The 25,650-nt window shown below is 42.5% G+C and overlaps 1 protein-coding gene across 5 annotated transcripts in view; it reads left to right on the plus strand.

Annotated features, from left to right (window-relative positions):
• Positions 1-25,650, plus strand: part of LOC147030323 (partitioning defective 3 homolog B-like) — a 178,696-nt gene that overhangs the window by 9,068 nt on the left and 143,978 nt on the right. For 2 of the 5 annotated variants that reach the window (XM_085874247.1, XM_085874246.1), the window contains exon 1: positions 234-713. The exons of 1 other annotated variant lie outside the window; for it this stretch is intronic. In XM_085874247.1, coding sequence (XP_085730373.1) covers positions 594-713 — 120 coding nt within the window. In that variant the 5' untranslated portion in view covers positions 234-593. Of the gene's footprint in view, positions 1-230; positions 714-25,650 lie in introns of those variants that run through there. 2 more of the 5 variants (XR_015056311.1, XM_085874245.1) reach the window with 2 other exon arrangements.

Here is a 25,650-nt window from a genome sequence, read left to right on the forward strand (position 1 = left end):
GGTCCACATTCTCAATTGACTCGCTGCGGGATGGGATTTTTAAGCGGACCATCCTGTCTGTCTGCAATCACTTTTTTTCGAAAAGGTGTAAACCTCCGTGCAGCCATGATGGGCTCACAAGCTCATTAAATTAACAACTTCACCCCATTCCCCTACCCCTCCACCATCCTCGTCTATGGCGAAAAGAATGACTGGGAGAGGGTGAAGGGTGGGGGCGTGGAGTGTCACATGGAGAAGGAGGGTCCTTAAGAGAGCAGGGAGGAGGAAAGCAGGAAGAACGAGCATGGAGGGTTCATCATGGAATAAGAAAGAGGTACAAGAAAGGGATGACATGACTGCTGAAGAATGAGAAGCGAGATGATAGTGTAAAAGAAGAAGAAGAAGAAGAAGAAGAAGAAGAAGCGGAAGAAGAGCTCGTTCCTGGATTCTTTGTCTCCGTGAAGCCCCTAGCATGCGCTGTTCGGGAATTCGAAATGCGCTGATCAGGTCTTGCTCGTCTTGGTTCTAACGCTGCTCGCCCTGAGAGAACCATTGTGTTGAAGAGGAGGATGAGGATGTGAGGCGCCTCGCTCGCTCTATCGAGCCGGCCGGGAATGAAGGTAGTCGTTTGTTTCGGGTCCACCCGGGTGGTCGTTCCTTGTGGGAACGGGGCGATCCACGTGCAGGAGCTCGTGGGTGAAGCTGTGACTCGGTACCGCAAGGCTGCTGGGAAGGTGAGTGCCTCACGGTCTTCGGCCGGCGTGCGTTTTGTGACGGGGACCCTGGAGTTCTCTCTGTGATGTACTGACACGCAGGATTCACTTTGTGACGCTGATCTTGGGTTCACTTTGTGATGTTGGTGTGCGAGTGGTTCGCTTTGTGACGCTGATCTTGGGTTCACTTTGTGACGTTGACATGCGAGTGGTTCGCTTTGTGATGTGAAGAAACCCGGGGCTCGTTTTGTGACGTAAACTCCTGTATGCGCTTTCGGGTGGAGACACCACTCGAGGTTCACTTTGCCATGAGGACTCTGGGGACTGCTGTCTGATGTAGACATATGCAAAATCGCTTTGTATCACAACACCGCATTCGGGATCGCATTCTGACGTGGACAGCCGTGTTCATTTTTGATGCAGGGATCAGGAATCGTTCTCAGATGTAGACACTACGCAGGGTTCACTTCGTGATGTGGTCTCCGCGGCTCACTTTAGGACGTGAGCACTGAGATTCCTTTTCTAACATGCACTGGGATACTCTTTCTAACATGGCACTGGGAAACCCTTTCTAACACGGCACCGGGATTCCCTTTCTAACATGGCACAGGGATACTCTTTCTAACAAGGTGCTGGGATTCTCTTTCCAACAGGGCACTGGGATTCCTTTTCAGACATGGAACTGGGATACACTTTCTAATACAGCACCGGGATACCCTTTCTCAGAAGGCACCGGGAATCCCTTTCTAACATGGCACAGGGATACTCCTTCTAACAAGGTGCTGGGATTATCTTTCCAACAGGGCACTAGGATTCCTTTTCAGACATGGAACCGGGATACCCTTTCTAACACAGCACCGGAATTCCCTTTCTAAAAGGCACTGGGATTCTCTTTCCAACAGGGCACTGGGATTCCTTCTCAGACATGAAACCGGAATACCCTTTCTAACATGGCACGGGGATACCCTTTCTAACACAGCACCAGGATTCCCTTTCTAACATGGCACAGGGATACTCTTTCAAACAAGGCACTGGGATTCTCTTTCCAACAGGGCACTGGGATTCCTTTTCAGACATGGAACCGGGATACCCTTTCTAACATGGCACCAGGATTCCCTTTCTAACATGGCACAGGGATTCTCTTTCCAACAAGGCACTGAGATTCTCTTTCTAGCATGGCACCGGGATACTCTTTCTATCACGGCACAGGGATTCTCTCTCCAACAGGGCACTGGGATTCTCTTTCCAACAGGGCACTGGGATTCCCTTTCCAACATGGAACCGGGATACCCTTTCTAACACGGCACGGGGATACCCTTTCTAACATGGCACCAGGATTCCCTTTCTTACATGGCACAGGGATGCTCTTTCTAACAAGGCACTGGGATTCTCTTTCCAAGAGGGCACTGAGATTCTCTTTCTAGCATGGCACCGGGATACTCTTTCTATCACGGCACAGGGATTCTCTTTCTAACAAGGCACTGGGATTCTCTTTCCAACAGGGCACTGGGATTCCCTTTCCAACAGGGCACTGGAATTCCCTTTCCAACATGGAACCTGGATACCCTTTCTAACACGGCACCGGGATAGTCTTTCGAACACGGCACTGGGATTCCCTTTCGAGCATGGCACCGGGATTCCCTTTCTAGCATGGCAGCGGGATTCCCTTTCTAGCACAACACTGGGATTTCCTTTCTAGCATGGCACCGGGTTTCCCTTTCCAGCACAGCACCGGGATTCCCTTTCCAGCACGGCACTGGGATACCCTTTCTAACATGGCACTCGGATACCCTTTCTAACACGGCACTGGGATATTCTTTCTAACACAGCACCGGGATTCCCTTTCTAGCATGGCACCGGGTTTCCCTTTCCAGCACAGCACCGGGATTCCCTTTCCAGCACGGCACTGGGATTCCCTTTCTAACACAGCACCGGGATTCCCTTTCTAGCACGGCACCGGGTTTCCCTTTCCAGCACAGCACTGGGATTCCCTTTCCAGCACGGCACTGGGATTCCCTTTCTAACACAGCACTGGAATACCCTTTCTAGCATGGCACTAAGATTCCCTTTCTAGCACGCCACCGGGTTTCCCTTTCCAGCACAGCACCGGGATTCCCTTTCCAGCACGGCACCGGGATTCCCTTTCCAGCACGGCATTGGGGCTCTCTATGTGACGTGACACACGTAAATTTGGCTTTATGCCAGTCTCCGGCATTAATTTTGTGAAGCGCACATTACACAGTGTTTTTTTTATGATCTGGTCACTGCAGTTCATGGTGTGTGACTCTGACACCAGGATTTGTTTTTTGACACAGGCAATGGGATCTGCCTTCTATCAACGGAACTGGGGTTTGATTTATGACGTCGACACCAAACAGGATTCATTTTGTCGGGTGGACAGTTGCGTTCAATTTCTGATGTGTGCAATGGAGATCGCTTCGTGATGTAAATAGATGAATACGGGGTTCGCTCCAGGACGCATGCACTAGGGTTCGATTTGTGGCATGTATCAACTGAACCCTTAGCGGGGTTCACTTTGTGATGCATACACTGTGTAGGTTTCACTTTGTGATGCATACACTGTGTAGGTTTCACTTTGTGATGCATACACTGTGTAGGTTTCACTTTGTGACCGAGCATTGGACTGCCTTTGTGACGTGGGCACAATTGTTTGCTTTGTGAGATTCACTTTGTAGATTCACCTGGTGGGTTCAGTTTAAATCGACTAAGTGACATACAATCAATTTTTATCAGGATTTTACGTCAACAGCGTAACATGTGATCGATTTGACCATATTGATCAATTGGAGTCATTTTCGATCATTGGTTTAATATGTGATCGATTTGAGCCTATTATTAACCATTGTTTAGATACGTGATTGATTGGAGAACCATTGTAAACCACAATGTTGTGATGATGTGATCGAATGGAGTGAGTATTTAAATCATGATGTGATTCGTGGTCGATTTGAACTAATTCCAAATCAATGGTATATCCTCTCATTGATAAGAAGAGATTTTCAATCAACAGTTTGATTTGTGATCGACTGAAGGCTTTCGAGAATTTTTTGAGGAATATGGTAAAAGGGAGAAGAATAATGAGACATTGTCAATACGAGTATTGGTCTGTGCCCATGGATAATTGGGTCGACACATGTATGGACTGAAAGTTTTAAGTTTGTCATGAAAGGCAAATACACAAAACTTTGCTCACCTACGGGGTGAACACATCTTTGTCAACTTTAAGTTAATAAAACCTATTGTGTGTGTGTGTGTGTATGTATATACATATAGTGCAAGTTTGTAAACTAAACGAAAGTATATAAATACACACACACATGTAACCTCTTTATAGTGTTTTCTCCATCTATTCATCTGGACAGGACTGGAATTCACTCCCTACAACCTGCCTCCTACTCAGAGAGAGAGAATCTTTCTTGGTCATTACCCTGGATCACTACCTAAAAATGGCAGTGGGTAGTTGTCACATGCATTTTCCCAAACCCACATTAACACCAATTCCTGGACAATGTTGCTTCCGCCTTAATAAATTCATTCCTCGATCAAAAGGGTCAATATGGAATTTGTAAAAGGAAACACATCATAAGCTTAGGGACACCTGCATGAATGCAAGGTTGCTTCACCCAAAAAAAACCTTCACCTTCACTGACAAACATAAAATAAGCAAAAGGCAGAAACATAAGTCGGAATAGAGAAAACAAGTAACAAAATGAGTTTATTAACAGTTTCTAAACGGTATAAAATAAGTTTATAAACAAGCAAAGAGAGAATATGATTGTTGATTTTAGCTTTTGGCATTTCAATTCTGACCCTGCAGCAATCCTTTAGGTCATTAGCAGGCCAGGTTGCGAAGGGAGATACGCTCGTCCCAAGGTGCCAATTGGTACCTTCCTGGCTCGGAGCTCACATCGCAGAGTGCAACTCCTGTTGCTCCCCTTACACGGTTACCCTGGGAGCTCCACGTTCGTTCAGCCAACTCAGGAATCCTTTGTCCCATCAGATATTTTATCCCACGCAACATTTTCTTGGCGCCAAAGCAGCCCTCCTGGCCAGATGGGTCTGCACCCACACGGAAGCATCCGCCATAGCCCCCAAAAGTTGTCCTCCGTGTCTCTCCTGTTACAAAGCTATGATATATGATGGACAAATGCATCTCTGCCAAAAGGCTCTCAAATGATTTTGAAAATTTCCTGGACTTATTGGGAAGGATGGGTTTTGGGGGTGGAGGTGTAAGGAGGTCGAGTAAAGGGATTTCCATTGTTGTTTTTCACTCGACTGATGCCATCTTAACTCAAGTAAACTTGGTGTGGCGTTCCAAGCTCCCCCCCCAGGGTCTCTCATTCCACCACTTGTCCAGCTCTGGCTCTGACCCATCGACGATAGAGAAAGCGTTTTCGGAATGAAATGGCCATGTGCACCACTTCGGAAGTGACATATATAATTAGTGTTATTGTTTCAATATGGACTCCGCACGTTACTGGAGGACATTAGCTCATTGCTTTCAGGTTTCTTGCAAGGACATCTATTAATGGTTAAAGCTTGCTTGATGTGCACGCCACAATTGACACCATCAGAGCCATCGTCTTGGAGACGATCAAAACTATTCAAGCTGGGAATTGGTAAGGATTCACCAAAGTTGTTTTTTTTGAAGCCGATTGTCATAAAAACTTTGACCACCTATGATGACATCATCAACAACAAAGGATCTTTGAAGGGGCTTTTTTCAGTTAACGAGCACTGATTTCTCGCACGTATAGTTGCTTTCTTAGGTCGTGTATCTAAAACAAATATCTAGATGTAGATGTGGATACCCAACATCTAGACGTGGACAAAATGCTACATAAACAAGTTAGACCACGATGAAGATTATATAAACATCCATTTAGAAAAACATTTCAAAGAAAGAATATATTTTTATTGTCCATAAGTTGTGCAAAGAAAAGCCAAAATGAGGTGTGCATTGGGAGTCGGGGGTTGGGGTTGATAATCATAGGCCTGCTCATCGAGGAACCTCGCGTCGCCATTTCCTTTTGTTTTCTGGGCCTTTCACCAAGCACTTGCTTCCCAGAGGCGAGGGCCTGCCCTCCGGCGAGGAGCTCTCTCTGCAACATAAATCCATTCCATTCTCTTGTTACCCCACTAGCCCTGTTCCTGTGGCCGTCCCCTCTGTGTGTCCCCTTCCATTATTCGTCTGCACTTCTCTCGTAGGTTCTTGGCTCGGGTTGTTCAATCAAGCATCGCTCTTCAAATGGCCTCTGCAGTTCAAATGTTTTCATCTCTGCGTCGGGTCTCTATATTTATGGTCATTTTACATTCGATCCCACGTCGTGCTCTATTCCTATTGCGTCGGATGGTCCCTCTTCCTGATCACTGAAAAGTGACATTAGCCTTTGCTAAAAGTGAACACTGGAAAGTGACAGGAACAGCTGTTGTTGAGTTTGCTAATATGTTAGATCCAGCACGTCTCACATCCAGCAAATGACTGAGATCCCCCTGTTTCGCCATCGCGGACACCAGCTGTCAGGATGGATTCCTCGTGCCGGTTGCTCTTGTAACTCGCGCTTTGATGTGGACAGTACAGAACAGTCTCTGTGACACAATCTGTTTTGCTTGAAAGCCACGATGCTTCGTCAACACACAATTCTCTTTCGATAACGAGATGCGGAGGTGTTTTCAAAAGGTGTCCCTTTGTCACAGCAAAGGTTTGACTCTTGGACCTGATTTGCCAATTACTCTTGAGACCGCTTTCTTTTTAAAGCAATTACCTGTTTGAAAGGAGTTGTCGCACAGATGCTTCTTAAAGTGTCCACCTCTGAATGTGTGCCACCTTTGTTGGATAGGTGCTCATATTGTTTATTAACTCACAATGCTGGTTCGCCACCAGACACTTCTGATTGTCGATGTGAGCTGCCACGACGCATTTTACGTTTCACTTTCACTGGGTGTGCTTGCAGACTATAATAAACAATATGCTTAAAATTCCCTTGTAATCCACTTTTTATTTGGATCTAAAGGACCAAGCAAGAAAGCTGTTCTGTGGACTAGGTGGCAAGCCCACAGGTTGCATGCTCACCTCCAAGTTATCTCGCCTGCATTCAGTTCCTGTATGCAATAGGATCCATCTATAAACTGGAGGCAGGAGGTTGCATCATATAATTTACTTTCCTCTCAACAGAGTGTTAATCTGGCTGTCGTGTCAACAAGCACTTGTTTGTGGGTCTTAAAGATCCTGCGTTGCTGTTAGGAAACAGTAGGTGATTGTACAGGGGTACCCTGGCCAAATTACAAATCCGCGACTCCTGCTTCGATGCTGCAATGGCAATGTAAGCCTAAATGGTGTATTCCTTGCCAAGACATTTCCTCGACATTCCCTCATTTGGATTGAAGGTGAATATCTGATTGGTGTGGACAGGTGACCCAACATATTTGAGTATCAATACTGTCTCCAAACAAATTAATCGTGGGTGCAATCACTCAATACTTCATATATTTAGGTAGATCAACCGATAACCGAAAGATGACGAAATCTGACACCCAATCCCAAGTCTTCAACAACCACTCGCCACCGCAAATCCTCAAGCCTCCCCCCCAAAACTTCAACTTCCCTCTCCCAACTCTCTCGCACCCCCACCCTGACTCTCTGCCCCCCCCCCCTTACCCCAAGTATTTGGCCTCTGCTCTCTCTCTCTCTTTCTTCCCGTTCCCGTCAGTTTAGAATAATGTCAAAAGTAATAATGACAGAATGTTAAATTCCCAATTTCTTCACCTTTTCTTCCTGTTCTTTCGAATGTTCCTGATCATTGAGAACAATGTTGAAATTCAATAATGAATAAACAAGCAGTCATAGACTCGTACTTACGAAATCGTCAACTTGACCTCTGACCTTGTCAAATAAAAGCTGTCTCTGGAGGAGGTAGCGACGCAAAGCAGAAGTTTCTACGATGATTCTGTACCAAACCATCAAAAATCGAATGTTTGACCTCACTGTGACCTTGACCTTTGACCGATTTTGACCAAAATCTAATCAGCGCTAGCCATCACCCTCCTGAATCACGTGGTGTAATTTGACGTTGGTAGCTTCTTCCGTTCTCGAGTTATCGTGCCCACAAACAAGCACACACACACAAACAAACAAACACAACCAGAGGATGGAAGTCATCAATATACTTACGAAATCTAACAACGTTTAATTCGTGACCTCGTGACCTCGTAATTAACAATCTCGTGACCTTGAAAATGAAATGGGGTTCATGGTGCCTGGTTTAGTTGTTGAAGAGAAAATAATTGGAAAGACAGAGAAAGAAACAGAATGAGGATTTTATTGTGTTTAAGATTATCCCAAATATTCAGAACGAAGGAGCATCCATCCTGTGCACCTGCTAACGGAGGCACTAAATCAGCTGGATAAATTCGATGGAGCTGTTACAGTGATGAGCAGGTGGTGCTGAATGCTTCAACCTACAATACAATTCCATCGCAAACGATCCAAAATATTGCCACCAACACGTCAGATTAAAGGAGAGTTTCAACACAAGCGAGAGCAGGGTTATCACAAGAAGATGCTTCCTCGGATGCTTATATGACCTGAGTTGCTTTCGAGAGTAAAAAAAAAAATAACTCAACATGGAGGAACCTGGAGGCAAAGGCACAGCTTCGCAGGTGCGTTGCTAATCGCTGCAGGTACAGCATGTGCATCTCATCCATTCCCAGGTGTGACTCGAAGGAGCACAAGGATGACGTTTTTCTCACTCCACTGTGCGTGTACATCATAATTAGGAATGTGTTGCGATGTACCCTTTAACCATATCAGAGGCCTTAATGGCACACACATTTTATTATCTCAGTAAGGAGGACAAGAGTGACAGCCTTGGCTGTGTTATTGGATTTTTTTCCCCCCCAATAGTAAACGATTCATGACCAAACTAGAAGGGCACTCGGTAGAGCGCATACCTCCGCCACATAATGCCTGATCGACGAGAACATATCGGGCCCATTACATTTTTTAAATATCATGCTATACAGTACTATATCGTTTTTGGCCCGATCTCTCCATGGTGAAGAATCACTTAAAAATAAATAATTCTCGTGTCCAGATCCAGAATCGGATCTTCACCAAAACCTAATCAGTTCGTCCTTGTCACACACCCAACCTGTCCACAAAATTTCATCCGGATTCGTCTGCAACTTTTTGAGATATCCTGTGCACAGACAAACAGACATAAAGGTGTGAAAACAGCCTTTTTCACCTTTGGTGGTGGAGGTAACAACTAGCCCTTCAATGCATGACGTCATACCTCCTATGACAGATGAATATGTTGGTATCTGATGGTCTGGGGGTTAAAGTACCAAAGTCCATGCTTACATTTTGGTTCTGCAGCAACCTTATCAGCTCTCATTTGGGTTTGTAACCTCATGGTTTTTGGACAAGTAAACATTGCACCTTGGTGTCACCCTGACTATTTCCATGCATTGTAAATCGTTATTTCTGTGTCTGAGTCTCGTAGCTTATCCTTTGTTCATAATCTCAGGAGAGGGATCTTCCATTTTCTAACCACAGAGAACATTAATAATAAATAGCACCTTGTTCTCCTCCATGTGTAGTCCCATCAAGGAAAGCTTCGTCCATGATAATATCAAGAGATTGCTTATATAATCCTGATAATAATATAAAGCCTGATTGTATGACATCATCTTGAATTATTCCATCGGATCTCAGGCATCAGAGTGGTTCCTCATTGGATGGGAGACCTCCATTGATGACCAGCAGGACATCTCAGTTAGGAGCGAGTTTTCCTCGAGGATGTCTGTTTCCTGGATTGCTCCCCTGTGGACGAAAACTACCACCCTGGTGAAACCTTTGCAGGACATTAAAGTCTGCCTTTACACTGTGGACATTAACGTTTCCACTGATGGAAAGAGTAAATGAGTATATAGAGAATTGTGAGCCCCCATCATTATTAAATTCTCTGCCATCTGAGGTTCAATGGAAAATGTACTTTTTTTAATTTCGACAAGATAAGTTAAATTAATTTAATTGTAATAATAGGGTGACTACTGATGCCAAGGGATTAGTATCCCCACACTTTTTGGGGAAAAAAATATTGGGGATATTGTAATTGGCTCCGTCTGTCTATCCATCCGGCATGCTGTCGACTAAACGGTTGGCCAGAAATTCACCAAACTTAGTTATGATCAACAAACAGTACGAAGGTGCAAGAGCAGTGGCATTTTTGGCCCTGCCCCCCCCTTGGGAGGGGTCAAAAGGTCAAATAGTGAACAATGCAATATTACAAGCAAATTTTTAACATTTTTGAATGAAACTTTTTACATGCAATCAGCATTGATGGACGTTTGAAATATGTCACTATTTTTTGGATTTCACTTACAGTTCATTCACCATGGGGTGGCAACTTCGGGTCACAGGGGTCAAAGCAGTGAAAGTCTTTTTTTTAAGTCAAAATTTGATATTGGGTGTCATTTCCGGTGGAACTTTTTTACCATCTTTCAAACTTGCTTTCGGTGGGAAGCGTGGGGATTTGCGATAGCACGCATCGATTTTGCTCCGGATCATGGTTTCCCTACATAATGGCCGTTGACTTGTGAACAACTTGGAAACATGAAATTGTTTGCAGTGTAGGAGCTGCTGAACCAGCCAACAAGTACACTTTGAGATAGTAAGTGTTGCAACCTCTTGTGAAGGGACATCCAAGAAGTCCGTGCTACTTGCTTCCTGCGTTCGAGGCAGGAATTTGTAATTTGGTGAGGGTGGAGGAAATAGATAACTTGCCTACTCTTCAAGAAAGACACCGTGGAATATTTGTTGTCCACCAACGATTAGTGCTTGCGGATGTGTCCTCTGGTTTAACTTCCATCCTATGTACGATGCACACACCGATGCTTCAACCCAAGCTGGGTCGAAAATCAAACCCAGGTTAGAGATGGCAAAGTCATGTGCGCATACCTGTTGGCTGCCCTGCCAGCCCAGTAGAAATGAATAAATAAAGTGACTAGAAGGGCACTCGGTGGAGCGCATACCTCCGCCACATAATGCCTGATCCACGAGAACATATTGGGCCCAATACATTTTTGAAATATCGTGCTATACATCAGTATATCGTTTTTGGCCCGATCTCTCAATGGTGAAGAATCACTTTAAAAATTAAATAATCCTCGTATCCAAATTCGTATCTTCACCAAAATTGAATAAATTCTTCCTTGTCACACACCCAACCTACCCACCAAGTTTCATCCGAATCCGTCAACAACTTTTTGAGATATCGTGCTATATATATATATATATATATATATATATATATATATATATATATATATATATATATATATATATATATATATATATATATATATATATATATATATATATATATATATATATATATATATATATATATATATATATATATATGTTTATCCCTTTGTCTCAATGAGGGAAAATCACTTTTTAAAATTTCTGATCCAAATTCGGATCTTCACCAAAATTGAGTCAATTCTTCCTAGTCACACACCCAACCAGTCCACCAAGTTTCTTCTGAATCCGTCCTCAACTTTTTGAGATAGCGTGCTATATATCATTTTTGGCCCTCTCTCTCTCTCAATGGTGCAGAATCACTTTAAAAATTCTCGTTGTCGGATCCGGATCCGCATCTTCACCAAAATCTCATCAGTTCATCCTTGAACATACCAAACCTGTCCACAAAATTTCATCCGGAGCCATCATATCTTTTTGAAATATCCTGCACACAAACAAACAAACAGACAGACAGACAAATAAACAAACAAACAAACAGACAGACAGCGAGAGGGTGAAAGCGAAACCTCCTTCACCTTCGGTGGTGAAGGTAAATATAGTGTGCATATGGTTCAGTCAAACTGGGACAACTAGCCACTCCTGTTGTCTAAATTTATTTGTCTATCCTTGTATTAAATGCCATTATTGTTACAATGACATTTTGCTTTTTCAACCAAAATGTTGATCAATATGAGGTTTCCATTTTCTGTGCTGATCCCTAGATCAGTTATTGACTAGTTGTTAGGTATTTCATGTTGTGCAAATATCGGATCACATTTTCCATTCGAAGATCAATATTCACCGAGCCTCAAGGACCTACTGAAGGGGTTACAGACATAGAGGGTCTTTAAAAAGTGTGGTGCTCAATCTATACTTGCTCCACCACCACCCCCCTTGGATCTAAGTTAGCATCACATGACATTGGGCTGTTGTATTTTTCATTAACAAAATCGATGAGCTTGTGAGTACATCACGCTCGAGGCAAATCATTCAACAAAGGGCAAGTCTCGGTTGGCCTGTTTGGCATTCTCATCTGAGCACTTAGTTCATGATGTTGGGATTCCAGGTAATCATTCCAATTGCTCTGTTGATGCGTCCGTTGTCTATTATTATCATTCTTGTAATTCATCGATAAGTGCATTGATTTCTCCTGATGTCCTTCCCTGCGTTCGATCTGTACCCCAGCTGTTCAATGAGCCTTTGACATTAAAGAACAATAATCACATTGGGATTCAAACACTGGGATTGAAATAATCACATTGGGATGTGGGGGATGAACCCCACATGATTTGTTTGTATTTTTGTCTCTGGGAGAGGTTGGAGTTCGAGTTGGTGGAGGAGAAGGTGGTCCTCACTCTTACAACACAAACCAAGTAGAGCCCAACTTCACCTGGATGACAAACAAAGCTATGGTGCATATGAGTAGGCAGGTGTACCTGGTGTATCAGGCTCCACAGAGTACCCACACGACACCATTGCATCCCATGACTGAAAGTTCACCTCATCCGCATTCCAGGTAGAAGGAATAAGAACATATTTTGCTTAGTTTGTCTGCAAAGCCCCATCTTCTTTCAGATAGTCTGGACCTTGGTTCTTCTTCGCCTCTTTATGGGATGCAGCACATGGCTGCAGGTAGGATCATTGACTGGCAATGCAGCCGTGCTGTTAACGTAATGCCCCCTGTAGGTTAGAGTAGGAATTTGGAATTTGCTCAGGGTGCCTGCGATAGATCGCCTACTCTTCATGAAGGATACCATGGGAAATGTAACATCTACCAAATAATGCCGGCAGACAAGATGCTCAGTTTAACATCCATCTGAGGGATGGCAGCCACATCGATGGATCACCCAGCCTGTGAAACACCAGGGTGACAGTTCATAGTTGGGTTGAGATTCAAACCCAGCAGTACGTACTGCATACCTGACGTGTATCCTGGCAGGGCAACTGTGATGGAGTCCAGGTGCTCATCTGTCAGACGGGTTCGAAATTTAGATTTTATTCAGTTCATGTCGGAAAAGGCAGATTCGCAAAGATAGGTCGAGCCGAGTGGGGAAGCCACTTTCGTTGATACTTTGTGGATGTTCCTGCACTCATCATTGTCTGCGAGACTCCAGAAGTCTGTGACAGATTGCCTCAATTTCAACCGAATGTCATTTTGAAGGCTGATAATCTCCATTTCCAAAGGGACCCAATCAAGGTCAAACAGCACACTAATTAGTTCAAAGATATCACTGACATCAAGTTCCATGAAGGGGTTTGAAGTGAACATCACACAGGGCTCCGTCTCCTCAAAATCATTAAATCTGTCGCTGAACTCTTGGCCAAGCCTGGTCAGGAAATCACTGCACTTGTCAACGTCCGTGATTCCAACAGCGCAACCTCATTTTCTGTTTGCATTTGGAGCACGGAAGGGAAATGTTACATTTTCCTTTTCTGGACTTGTTGGATCAGAAGTTTAAGTTTCGACTTGAAAGCTTTCACTGCACTAATCAAGTCGGCAATTGTGTTCTGTTTCCCCTTGCAAGCCACAGTTCAGGACATTCAATTCTTCCATCATATCCGTTTGAAATGCCAAATCAAGTCGCCACGCAATGTTTGATAATAATTGGGTGGTGTCTTCATTTCTTGACTCCATGAAAACTTTTATTTCTGGTAAGAATGAAAGAAGTCGACGCAGTATTTTTCCTTTGCCAATCCACCGGATTTCGGAGTGCGGCAATCGATCGCCATCCTCGGATCACAGTTTGTCCAGAAGAGACTTGGAAGTTTGGTGCATTAATAATTATAACAACAGGAGACATAACGTGATCAATCCCCATTACTTTGGTACAAAGTTCCTGTTGATGGATGATACAGACAGGTAATTCAAGAAACCAGGGAAATCAAGGTCTGCTTTTTTACATGTTGCGATGAAACCGGCACGACGTCCGATCATCGCTGGCGCGCCATCAGTTGTTATTGCGACGAGCTTCTCCAAAGGCACATTCTTTTCTGCAAAATAATTCTTGACCTTGTTGTCGATGTGTTCGAATTCTTGACCGTTATTATTGTGTTACTATCTTCATTATTAGGTGAAAAACAATATTATAATGCCACACGAACGTCTTCATTCGCGACAACGAAGGAATGAACTCTTCCTGTAACACAGTTCGCTCGCTCTGCAACCACACTTCTCTATCTATGTCAGCGGTTGTTGTTGTTGTTGATTAGCCCGGTCAGTTCTGCTCGAACAGGCCCGCTGCAGATATGGAAACTTGGACTCAAGATTGTTTTGATAAGTGTTACAACTAAATTAACTTTATTCTTGTGTTACTGTCTCTATTAATACCATGCATCCATTTCATTGACCATGTGAATGCAGCTTCTTCTGTTTTTTTTTTTTTCCACGTTTTAATTTGAGCCACTCATTGGCAGCCAGTGAGCTACCAGTCTCTTGCGATCTATCTGTTGACGACCCCTGTCCTGGAGCATTCAGTCTTGCACCACCAGGAGGTCGCCCATCCAGATACTAAATGTGCTCAACTCTGCAGAGCTTCCAAGAATAATGGATTCTATCAACAGGACATTGATTAAGATATGCTTAACCTCCCTGCAATGCAAGTAGAAGCTGACATTTCAGGTGTTAACCCTTCATCGGAGCAAAAGAGCATGTTCTTCTCTGCTTGTTGATTTCATCAATTGTTATACTTACTTGACTGTTGACACAGATCAACACTAGCCTTCACCCACAAGACCAGTTCTTCATGCTACATAGAACTTCCAAGACCTGATTGGATTGGGTGCAATTGAGTCCTGAGTCTGAAGTAGTAGGCAGGATACACCCGTTCTTCCATGAACGACCTCCTCGTTAAACTCCCCAAATCCAGGCTTTCGGTGCACACCTCCATTCCTTTATTTCTCGGTTGTTCCGTTTATGGAACCACCTTCCCAAGACATTCAATCCCACTTCTCCCTCCAGCACTTAAAGCTGGTAGTGCACCATCAACTCATGTCATCCCCCATCCACACTCACAATCTTTTTTTTTAACCCCCATTAACCTTAAGATAACCATTCCAACTATCTTACTTGCAGGATCACTCCCCTCCTCTCTCCTCATTTATTTTCTTGTTGTTTCCACTTGTGGCTCCACTGCTCTTCTGTCAGTACGTTACCGTTTCACCCTTTGTCACCTCACTCTACCATGATCCGAGATCTTGTCTATAATAAATAAAAGACAATGGACGAATCAATACAGTATATGGAATTTGAACACTATAATGACCTAACTGCTCAAATGGGAACACCAAACAGAAACAGGCTAAAGCAAATAAAAAACTTATTTCACCTTTCAGTTCATATAATCCATTGCTTATGTTGTCCGCAGATATACACTCGACTAGTGATGGAAAAAGAGGTTCCACCTGTGGCTTGTTGGTGAGGTTGTTGAATTGAGTATCCTTGAGGTTGTGGGTTCAAATCCAGTGAAGGCAGTGCTATTAATCATTTGGATTCCAAGATTCCAAGCTTCAGGAACTCAAATTACTTTTGGAATAATGGCCACGTCACTGTTGGATTTTCAGTGAAAAACAAAACCATCAGGGTGGGATAATGTACCCATCCCACCTGGTCTGGTCTCAATGTGATGCTTGTCCATCACTGTGGTTGGTTTTTATTCCTATTCCCGTTCTTTGTTGCAGAAGGTAGTTCTAAATGACTGTAGACCCAACCATTCTCGTGCACCTTCAACTTGATATATAACTAGAGTTCATAGAACACAATGCCCCATGCAGTGTCCAGGTATATACAGGAGGGCCTTGCCACTCGTGGGGGTTACATTCATAAAAATCCGCAAAGTAGGGGGTAATGGGGAAAATAGGGTTAGGGCTTCGACTTTAAATTTTGCCCAAACTGAATCCTTAATTAACATGTTTGTGCATTTTTTTTGTGCTTTTCATTTTCATGAATAAAAGTTATTAAGAACATAAAATATAGTTTAATTTCTTATTATTTTGTATGCAGCCTATGGCTGCTGGTTGCATCATTTCTGGAAGCACATCTGTGCCGCTGATGCAGTGCCCCTGTTTCCAGGAAGCTGGTACTCATTTTGCAGACCTCGGAAGGTTGACGGGCTTAGTCAACCCACTTAGTGTTAGTTAATGGCGAAGCAGGGGCTCAAACTCAAGATCCTAGGATTTTAAGCCAGCCACCTTCAACGTTAAAGCAACACCAGGCTTACTTTTCCTGTATTAAGGACATAAAATAAAGTTTATTTCCTTGAGTTATCAAGATCATGAAAATTACTTTTAATAATAATGATGATAACCCTGATCCAATAAAGCGATGGAGATGTTGATGATGGTGACCATAAAGACGAGTTGATGGAGGTGATAGTACCATAACGACCACCTCTTCTTTACAGCGTAAAAACATGCCATGCCCTCTTATGCTATATATCGATATACTGCATGGTTCTTGGAAGCATGATGAAGGTGATTTGGTTATTTTTACAGTGTTCAAGTATATAATTCAATTGAAATAAAGTTCTAAAGAGGTTTAAAGGTGGACGAATAAATTAATTCCGGCTTTTTACCGTTGTTTTACCCAGTGTCTACAACATCACCCTCTCCAACATGTTATATTAGTTCTTCGTGCCTGTTGTTTGTGTCATTTATAACGTCCTTAAAAACAGTGAGTTTCCTGTTTGGAATTATTTTCAATTTTGTTTGACTGCCAGGTAGGCAGATAGGCAGGCAGGCAAGGTAAAAAATATTTTGCTCACTCCTCCCTGCACGTACACTGTCGGGACGAATTCAGAGCCAATGTACTGTAAAACGAAACACTTATCTTCCGAATCATGTTCCGAATTGTGTTCAAAATATAACATTCAACTGAAATCAGTTGTTCCTCGATCACAAACTGACAAGACAAACAGTCGGATGGACAGACGGACATGAACCAATTGTTCAAGCCCGTTTTTCGCTCAGCGTGCGTGGGGTAAAAATGTGTTCCACTTTATTAGCAAAACAACCTCTCATGATATTTTAAAACGTGTTGCCCGTGCAAGGTGAAACATACCCTGATGGAAGATACAAAATCAAAACTGTGTCACCCAGAGGGTCATCGTACAACATATTCATGTGCTTTGTGGTTCAATGCGCTGACCACAGAAGTTTGATGATTCTCGGCTTTTGTCATCTTCACGAGTCATGGGGGAAAAAGATGTTCCTGGAACGTTTATCTTCCATGGACTAATTAACTCCAGAGACTGAAGGTGCACCCTTGAGCGCCACGTGTGATCCTGATGAGCAATCCAGATGCGGTTGAGTGACAGTGATCAGTACAGACCTCTTCCGTGAACCCACACTGCCATCTAACATTTTGTGAGTAACTTAAAATCTTCATCGTGATGTGAGAGGCACGAAAAGTCAATTAACTGTATTCTGTTACTGGACCTTCGAGATTGCCAATAAATTATTCAAACAATGCGGTATTTCTGACGGGTTAGCAGTACCTGGATGGCAGGATATTTTAGATCTGCGCCGAGTTCAGCATTTCCACACAAACAATGGAGAAATTAAACCATAAAACTTCCAAATGATCTTTCATCTCTGCTCGGAATAGCAACGCGCCAGGGTCATTACCGTGAGGTCTTGCTCAGGAATGTCATAAAGATCATCCGGTGGGATTGCTGTCCTGAAGGCTGAGTCTCCCGATGGTATGCGAAGCAGGCCGGGACAGTCAGCGTGATTTGCTGGATCACACATATGGGTCGTGCACCATATTTTGGGAAACCTGTCGTCGTTAACTCGTTCTCCGTGATGCACTGAATTGGGGGAAGTTGAGAGACTTGACAGACGATTGAATAACCTGTTTGTAGCTCGACAGCAGAACCCCAGAGGGTGATGGAACATGCTGTATTTCCAGATTCAAGTCACACTTATCTCACTCCACTATGAGTGCAGAGTTAATGGGAAAACCACTAAAAATGGATTGGCTTGTTTATATCTGAACCCATAACTCGTGATGGTTCTCTAATCCCATAAAATGTGTTAATCTGTTCATCGTCGACTCATGTCTTTATAACCTGTGTAAAATCCACCGATATCTGCTGATGTCATTGTCCTGCGTGTGATGCTTGGACATCTTCAGCCTGATCCTCATATTGATGTAGAACAAGTGATACTTCCAGGTGATGTGAATTTTTGTGTGGGGTTCATATTCATATTGCTGTTTAATGGGATTCATAGATATTTATTTCATCTCGCTGTGGAGCTTCGGTCGTAGGGTACTGAACCTCCTCACAATATATATATATATATATATATATATATATATATATATATATATATATATATATATATATATATATATATATATATATATATATATATATATATATATATATGAGGACAGTCTCATCAAATGATAAACCGCAGGCGATTTGATGATTTATGTAGGAACAACGTTCAGCTAATACAGTAATCATTGCTAAGACTGTGTAAGTACACATGTACCATAAGTATGTGTGTGTGTGTGTGTGTGTGTGTGTGTGTGTGTGTGTGTGTGTGTGTGTGTGTGTGTGTGTGTGTGTGTGTGTGTGTGTGTGTGTGTGTGTGTGTGTACGTGCATGTGAGTCTTCTTTCCATCCAGTAGCATCAGCATGTACAATAGCCAATAGACTCCCCAAGTTTCACTTTGAGATGCCCATCTCATCGCATTGTCTCAAATCGACTGGTCATTCCCTGTTGATACAACATGTAACCCAGAAATGGTTTTGCTTGATCGATCCACAAGCACCCTTCAATAACCAAAATTAACTCAGTGTGTCAATTTTACCCAGCATTCCTTGGAGTCACTGCATTTTATTAATTTATTTAATTACTCGTTCGATATTTCCTTGACTGGGGTGAGGAAGAGGCAATTGAGTGCACCCGAAGGCCTTGCTTTGGTGTGAGCATAGAATATTCTACTCTGATATCGATCTGCTGTAATGGCCGTTGTGGGAATTGAAGTTTTATCTCTCTGGCTAGTTGTACGAGATGGTGCAGTTGGATGGAAGGTACGCATTATCCCTGATCACTTTCACTGTGCTTGCCTTGCTTTTGCCGTGCCAGGAAGGACGATAGGCTTAATCTCACTCTAATTAGACAGACAGAGATTGCCTGAGACAGAAGTCTCTTAATGGACAGAAGATGTGTCTGACAGTGATGGGACTTGCAATCTTCCCACCATTGCCTGCAGTTTTCGGAATGTGTGTGCTGTTTGTATTCCCGCCCCAACCTTCCCCTAGTTTCTCTCTCTCTTCACATCACCTTAGGGAATTGGCAGCTGTGAGGTCATAGTTCACAACAGTCAAAACAGTATGTCAGGCCTGGCGGTCCATAATCGATGTGACAAGGTTTACTCGGATAGCTACCGGAGCATGAAGAATATGGCTTTGAGGGGACCTCGAGGTTACAAATGTTCACCAAAGGCAGCTGGGTTGGAGGAATGTGAAGGCCAAATCTTTTTCATTTAGGACATTTTTGTTTTTGTATTTATTTTAAAGTTCATTGAGTGAGCACTGCCTGGGGTATGAGGTGGAGAAGATGTGTGATAACTCATTGCTGTCGGCGTTAAGCCATCTGGCCTTCAAGTGTGAAAATGTCCAGCGAGTGCGAAAAACGACCATCCAGTGCAATATAGTGTGAAAGGGCTGGAAGCTCAAGTGTCGGGTAGCTTTTGAGCTTCAACAGCTTCCCAGCTGCCTTGTCAATTAAGGATTCTACAGCTGCTAGGTGCAAGCTTTGTCCTCTTTGTCTGCTGTCGGACTACTATGGGAGGCTTAGCTCATCCAAGGGTGCCCAAGATTCTCAGAAGTCCAGTCTGTGTTGCTCAAACTCATTGTTTCCAATTATTTATTGATAAACTTTCTGGCTGGAATTTTTTTGGTTGATTGGACCTCTTATGAGAACCAGTTTTGACTCCTACCTTTGAAGTCAATCAGGATAGAAACACGTCCTTTGTGTATGTTTGAACCGAATGCTGACTCTTCGACCTCCTAATGCTAGAGTAAGTAGGTCTGCATGCCTTCTGGGAAGACCGTCTTCATGTCATTCCCACTTCGAAATCAGCTTGGGGTCTATGTGTGGGAATTGCACTCGTACTCATCTCCATGTAACTCTTGTACTGCTTTGCTTTTTTTCAAAAATTTTCTAATGAAAAAATTATTTGGACCAAAGAAAATGGTTTCTCGAAGGAGTTTACAAGATGAAACATCTGGCATTAATAATAATACTGAATAATAGTACGTTTTGTATTTAAGATGATACCTGACATGCTTCCGTAAAAGACGGCACATTCCATTTTTCTTGCCATGTCCTCGTCATAACCACAATACTGTGAATTTCCTCCCCAAACCAAATGCTCTCATGACCCCAGCAGCCATCCTACCATCTTGTGATTGATGTATTCATTGTCCTCCATACTCGATAAGGTAGTCTCTGGTTTTTGACTGCTGGAACAGCCTCTCAAGGCTCTGAATATAGGAATATAACAATTGTAATATCTTGGCAGCAACATCTCAATTTAGGAGCTGCTTGTTCAGTTTCCTGTGTGCTCCCATCTAAGCTGTCTGATTCCAGGTTTGATCCCTTAGTGGAGTCAAACCCCAATAACAATGTCCATTTTGGTGCAGTGCCATGAGGGAGCAGTACTCAACATACTACTCTTTTATTTGAGGAAGGCCTTCAGCTGACTGTGTTGTTTGCATCCGGGTAGATGTAAAAACATTCCATCCCATCTTGTTCAAAACCAGTCATTTGATGTGCTTCAATGACCTTGGACAGGAAAGTAAAAGAGTAAGGTATCGATAAATGGAATTGGATACAAGACAATATCTGTCTCCCGCAACTCGGGGACATTGACAGGATATTCACTAGAAGGTGCACAGCTCCCTTTTCTCTCCAGATTAGCAAACTGTGTTGATGCAGATTAATATAATCAATCAAGTTCACTCCTCAATCGACAATGTACTTGTATATAAGTAAAATGTATCTATAATTATCCAAGTGTGTGCGCAGCTCAAAATTAGAGCTTCATAAAAAATTAACCCTGGATCTCTACTAATCAAGCGTGCCGTGAGTGGTACCGTGCCAACACACGATATACTCCAAAAGCAAAAACGAGTTTCCTGCCGTGGTGTCTTCATCATCCAATTTACACAGACCCGTCTGTGTGAATGTGCAAGTAAATACTCAAACTCAAACAAGAATTTGTTACTCAAACACTTGCGTCTCACTGTCAGCTATGATCATTCTTGGGTAAACCACATTTCACAGTTGGCCTCCAATGCCATTTGTCGATCGGATATCCTCCATCGTGCATAGTCCTTGCTTGACGCAATTTAACTCTTATCCACCTACAAGGCCTTCATCCACAGCCTGATAGAGTACTCCTCTCCCCTCTGGTCTGGCACCCTTGCCGCACCACCTGTACAGCTTGGCGTCATGGAAACCAAGGCCTTTAACAGCATTGTAATCTTCCATGATGAAGCTGAGTCTATGGGCCCATCACTTCGCCATCGCAGACAGGTCAGTAGTCTCTCAGTCCTCTCCCACCTCCTTTCTGGCCTTGCATCCTCTGCTCTTTCTGTATATTGTCCCCCTCTCCCCCAGATTTCTGCAGGGCATAAACAGTCCACCATTAACCCCTTTCTGGTGAAACTCCCAGAATCATTACTCACCTGCACTCATCTGTTCCTCTTTTTTCCCCACCTATGGAACAACTTTCACATTCTCTTCAATCTCATCCCTCTCTCCAGGCCTTCAAGACAACTGTTCCCCACCATCTCAGATCATTCCCCATGCACTATTACCTCCCTAAGACTTTGCCTCTGTATCGATCTTTTCCACCCTGCGTGTTCTCCCATAGCCCTTATTCTTCACCACGTCCCTTATTTCTCCAAGTCTCCCTTTATTTTGTCTCTCAACCCTGCTGTTGGTTTTTCCCCCTCTATCTACTGTTCCTTTTGTTTTGGTGTATCCTGATCCATTCTATGTTCTCGCTCTTCAATGAGCCTTGACTTTGTCTCCAAAAAAAACCCAGAAGAAATCTAAACGCGCAGGAAGTGGACAAAAAAAATTATAAACGGAATTTGAGAAAAGGAAGAGAAGGTAGAGAAGAGTTAACGCTGGGTTAGTGGCGTCTGGGAGGAATAAGAGATTGTGTGGAGGAGTAAAGATAGTGGAGGAATGAGGAATGTTTGTGGAGTCCAGGGGGAGGGAAGAAACAAAAAAATTTACACATATTTTTGGCACTGAATAAAGAGATGACCTCTGGTGAATGTCCTGTAAATATCTCCAAGTTGCAAGTGACAGATGTTGTTTTGTATCTAATTCCATTTGCTTAACTTAACTCGCTCTCATACTTCACGTACATTGCCATTTAATCTATTAGTGGAGTCTCCAAGGCAAACAAAGAAGGTCTGGTCATAAACAAGATGGGATGCAATGGTTTTACATTCACCTGAATGCAAACAACACAGTCAGCCGAAGGCCTTCATCAAAGAAAAGAGTGGTCTGCTTAGTAGCGCTCCCTCATGGCACTGTGCCGGAATGGCGGCTGTTTGTGGAGTTTAACTCCACCTGGGGATTGAAGGCAGAACTATATTGCTCGGATGGCAAGTACATGCAAAAAAGTAAATAAGCAACTCGGACACTGAGATGTTGCTGCCAATATATGTACAATTGTTATATTCCTATATTCAGTGACTCAGGGGGTGGTTGAAGCAGTTAAAGAGCAGGAAAATACCATATAAAGTGTGGAGGACGTTGAAAAAAATCAAACGCAAGATATCATGATGGATGGCAGGGTGTACACCACAATTATCAGAGCACCAAACAGGGAAGGAAATTCACAGCATCATGTGAAACATGATGTTCAATGCTGCAAAGTTCCACCCACTATCTTGTGTTTACAGTCACATTTGTCACACTCATATCTATTAATGCCCTTCCAATTAATGTAAATGTGCAAAGACATCAACTGATATCCTTGTAATTAATGTAAATGTACACTGATATCTACTAATGTCCTTGCAATTAATGTAAATGTACACTGATATCCACTAATGCTCTTGTAATTAATGTAAATGCACACTGATATTGACTAATGTCCTTATAATTCATGTAAATGCACACTGATATTGACTAATATCCTTATAATTCATGTAAATGCACACTGATATTGACTAATGTCCTTATAATTAATGTAAATGCACACTGATATTGACTAATGTCCTTATAATTCATGTAAATGTACACTGATATCCACTAATCCTCTTGTAATTAATGTAAATGCACACTGATATCTACTAATGTCCTTGTAATTAATGTAAATGCACTCTGATATCGACTAATGTCCTTTTAATGAATGTAAATGCACACTGATATTGACTAATGTCCTTATAATTAATGTAAATGCACACTGATATCGACTAATGTCCTTATAATTAAAGTAAATGCACACTGATATCTACGAATGTCCTTGTAATTAATGTAAATGCACACTGATATCGACTAATGTCCTTGTAATTAATGTAAATGTACACTGATATCGACTAATGTCCTTGTAATTAATGTAAATGTACACTGATATCGACTAATGTCTTCGTAATTAATGTAAATGCACACTGATATTGACTAATGTCCTTATAATGTATCTATAATTCCAGCAATGTGTGTGTGTGTGTGTGTGTGTGTGTGTGTGTGTGTGTGTGTGTGTGTGTGTGTGTGTGTGTGTGTGTGTGTGTGTGTGTGTGTGTGTGTGTGTGTGTGTGTGTGTGACCGCTGTTTCTCGACAACCACTGGTCCGATCTAATTGAAACTTGCCAACTATATTGCTGGGAACCTGAGGATGTGCCTTTTCAAGGCTTTATATTAATCGGCCAAGTGCTTCCCAAGTTATGGCCATTTATTTACCAACCAATGACAAGACACGTTGTTGCGTGGGCGTGGACGATGGGCGAAGGGAACCTTAGCCGCGTTCCCCATTATGGGTTACAACGTACGGACTTCTGGAGAGTGATGACTTCGTGTATTCTAATAATTTCTCGATTACTTATGCGCATTTATAGATAAACACTGCCCCAAGTTATGATCGTTTTCATATTAGACGGTGTATAAATTTGGGAAACATCAGAGTTAGCTGGTATGCTCCGAAGCAGGAAGTAAATTTTTTTTGCACATTTTTTATTCTCCTCTTTCCTCTTTTCTTTGTGTTTTTCTTTGCGATGACATTGGGAAAAGGCAAAATACGTTGGCGCTAATTGAATAATTAGCTATTAAAAATAAATTGCGAATAATCGTAACTGCCATATGCGAACTTCCGGGCAGTGAGGACTTCACTTCCGGATAGTGACGATTACTGTATTCGTTCTCAATTTCTGTACTTTCTCGATTTCTTTCTCGATTTTCTTAAACCCAATACCCCAATCCAGTCAGTGACGATTACTGTATTCTTTCTCGATTTTTTTTCTTGATTTATCGACTTACTGTATTCTTTCTTTCTCGATTTCTGTACTTTCTCGATTTCTTTCTCGATTTCTTAAACCCAATACCCCAATCCAGTCAGTGACGATTGCTGTATTCTTTCTCGATTTTTTTTCTTGATTTATCGACTTACTGTATTCTTACTTTCTCGATTTTCTTTAACACAATGCCCCAATCCAATCAAGAGCGAAGGAACGGCCTGTGCGGTTGTTGTTTCTGGCACGCGGTTTGAAATTATTATTATTTTTTTTTTGCATGCACGGCCACGCACATACGGGCACGTGAGAGCGAATGAACGGCCTGTGAGTTTGTTTCTGGCATGCGGTTTGAAAGTTTTTTGTTTTGTTTTGTTTGCACCTACGGGCATGCACTAGTTAATGTAAATGCACACTTATATCTACTAATGTCCTTGTAATTAATGTAAATGTACACTGATATTGACTGATGTCCTTGTAATTAATGTAAATGCACACTGATATTTACTAACGTCCTTATAATTGATGTAAATGTACACACCATTTACTGATGTCTTTATAACTAATGTAAATGTACACTGATATCCACTAATATCCTTGGAATCAATGTAAACTAGCATAACCCGCGCTCTACGTGACATGTTGGGGTGGGTGCGTTTGAGAAAGGAACTGATGCAGAGTATCAGTTGTAATTTTACTTTAATGCAGTAAGTGGAATACGATTTCACTGTTTCAGAACCATTTTATTTCCGTTTTTTTGTACCATGCACCTCATATGGTCTTTGAGATAATGTAAGCCGAATATCACGTTACTCGAGCGCAGAACAAAGTCGAAGATAGCGCAACACGAAACCACAAACTCGGAAATAATATATAAGATGTACACTGAAGTTGACTCATGTCCTTGTAATTAATGTAAATGTACACTGATATCGACTGATGTCCTTGAAATTAATGTAAATGTGCACTGGTATTGAATAATGTCCTCATAATTAATGCAAATTCACATTGATATCTACTAATGCTCTTGTAATTAATGTAAATGCACACTGATATTTACTGAGAAGCCTGGTGTTGGCGCAGTGGTTAGGGCAGCGGCTTGGGATCCAAAAGGTCCTGAGTCCAAGCCCCGTTGGACCACTGA

Source organism: Eptatretus burgeri, chromosome 3, assembly GCF_056783735.1.
Source record: "Eptatretus burgeri isolate ZD-2024b chromosome 3, Ebu_testis_v1, whole genome shotgun sequence".
Classification (NCBI taxonomy): Eukaryota; Metazoa; Chordata; class Myxini; order Myxiniformes; family Myxinidae; genus Eptatretus; species Eptatretus burgeri.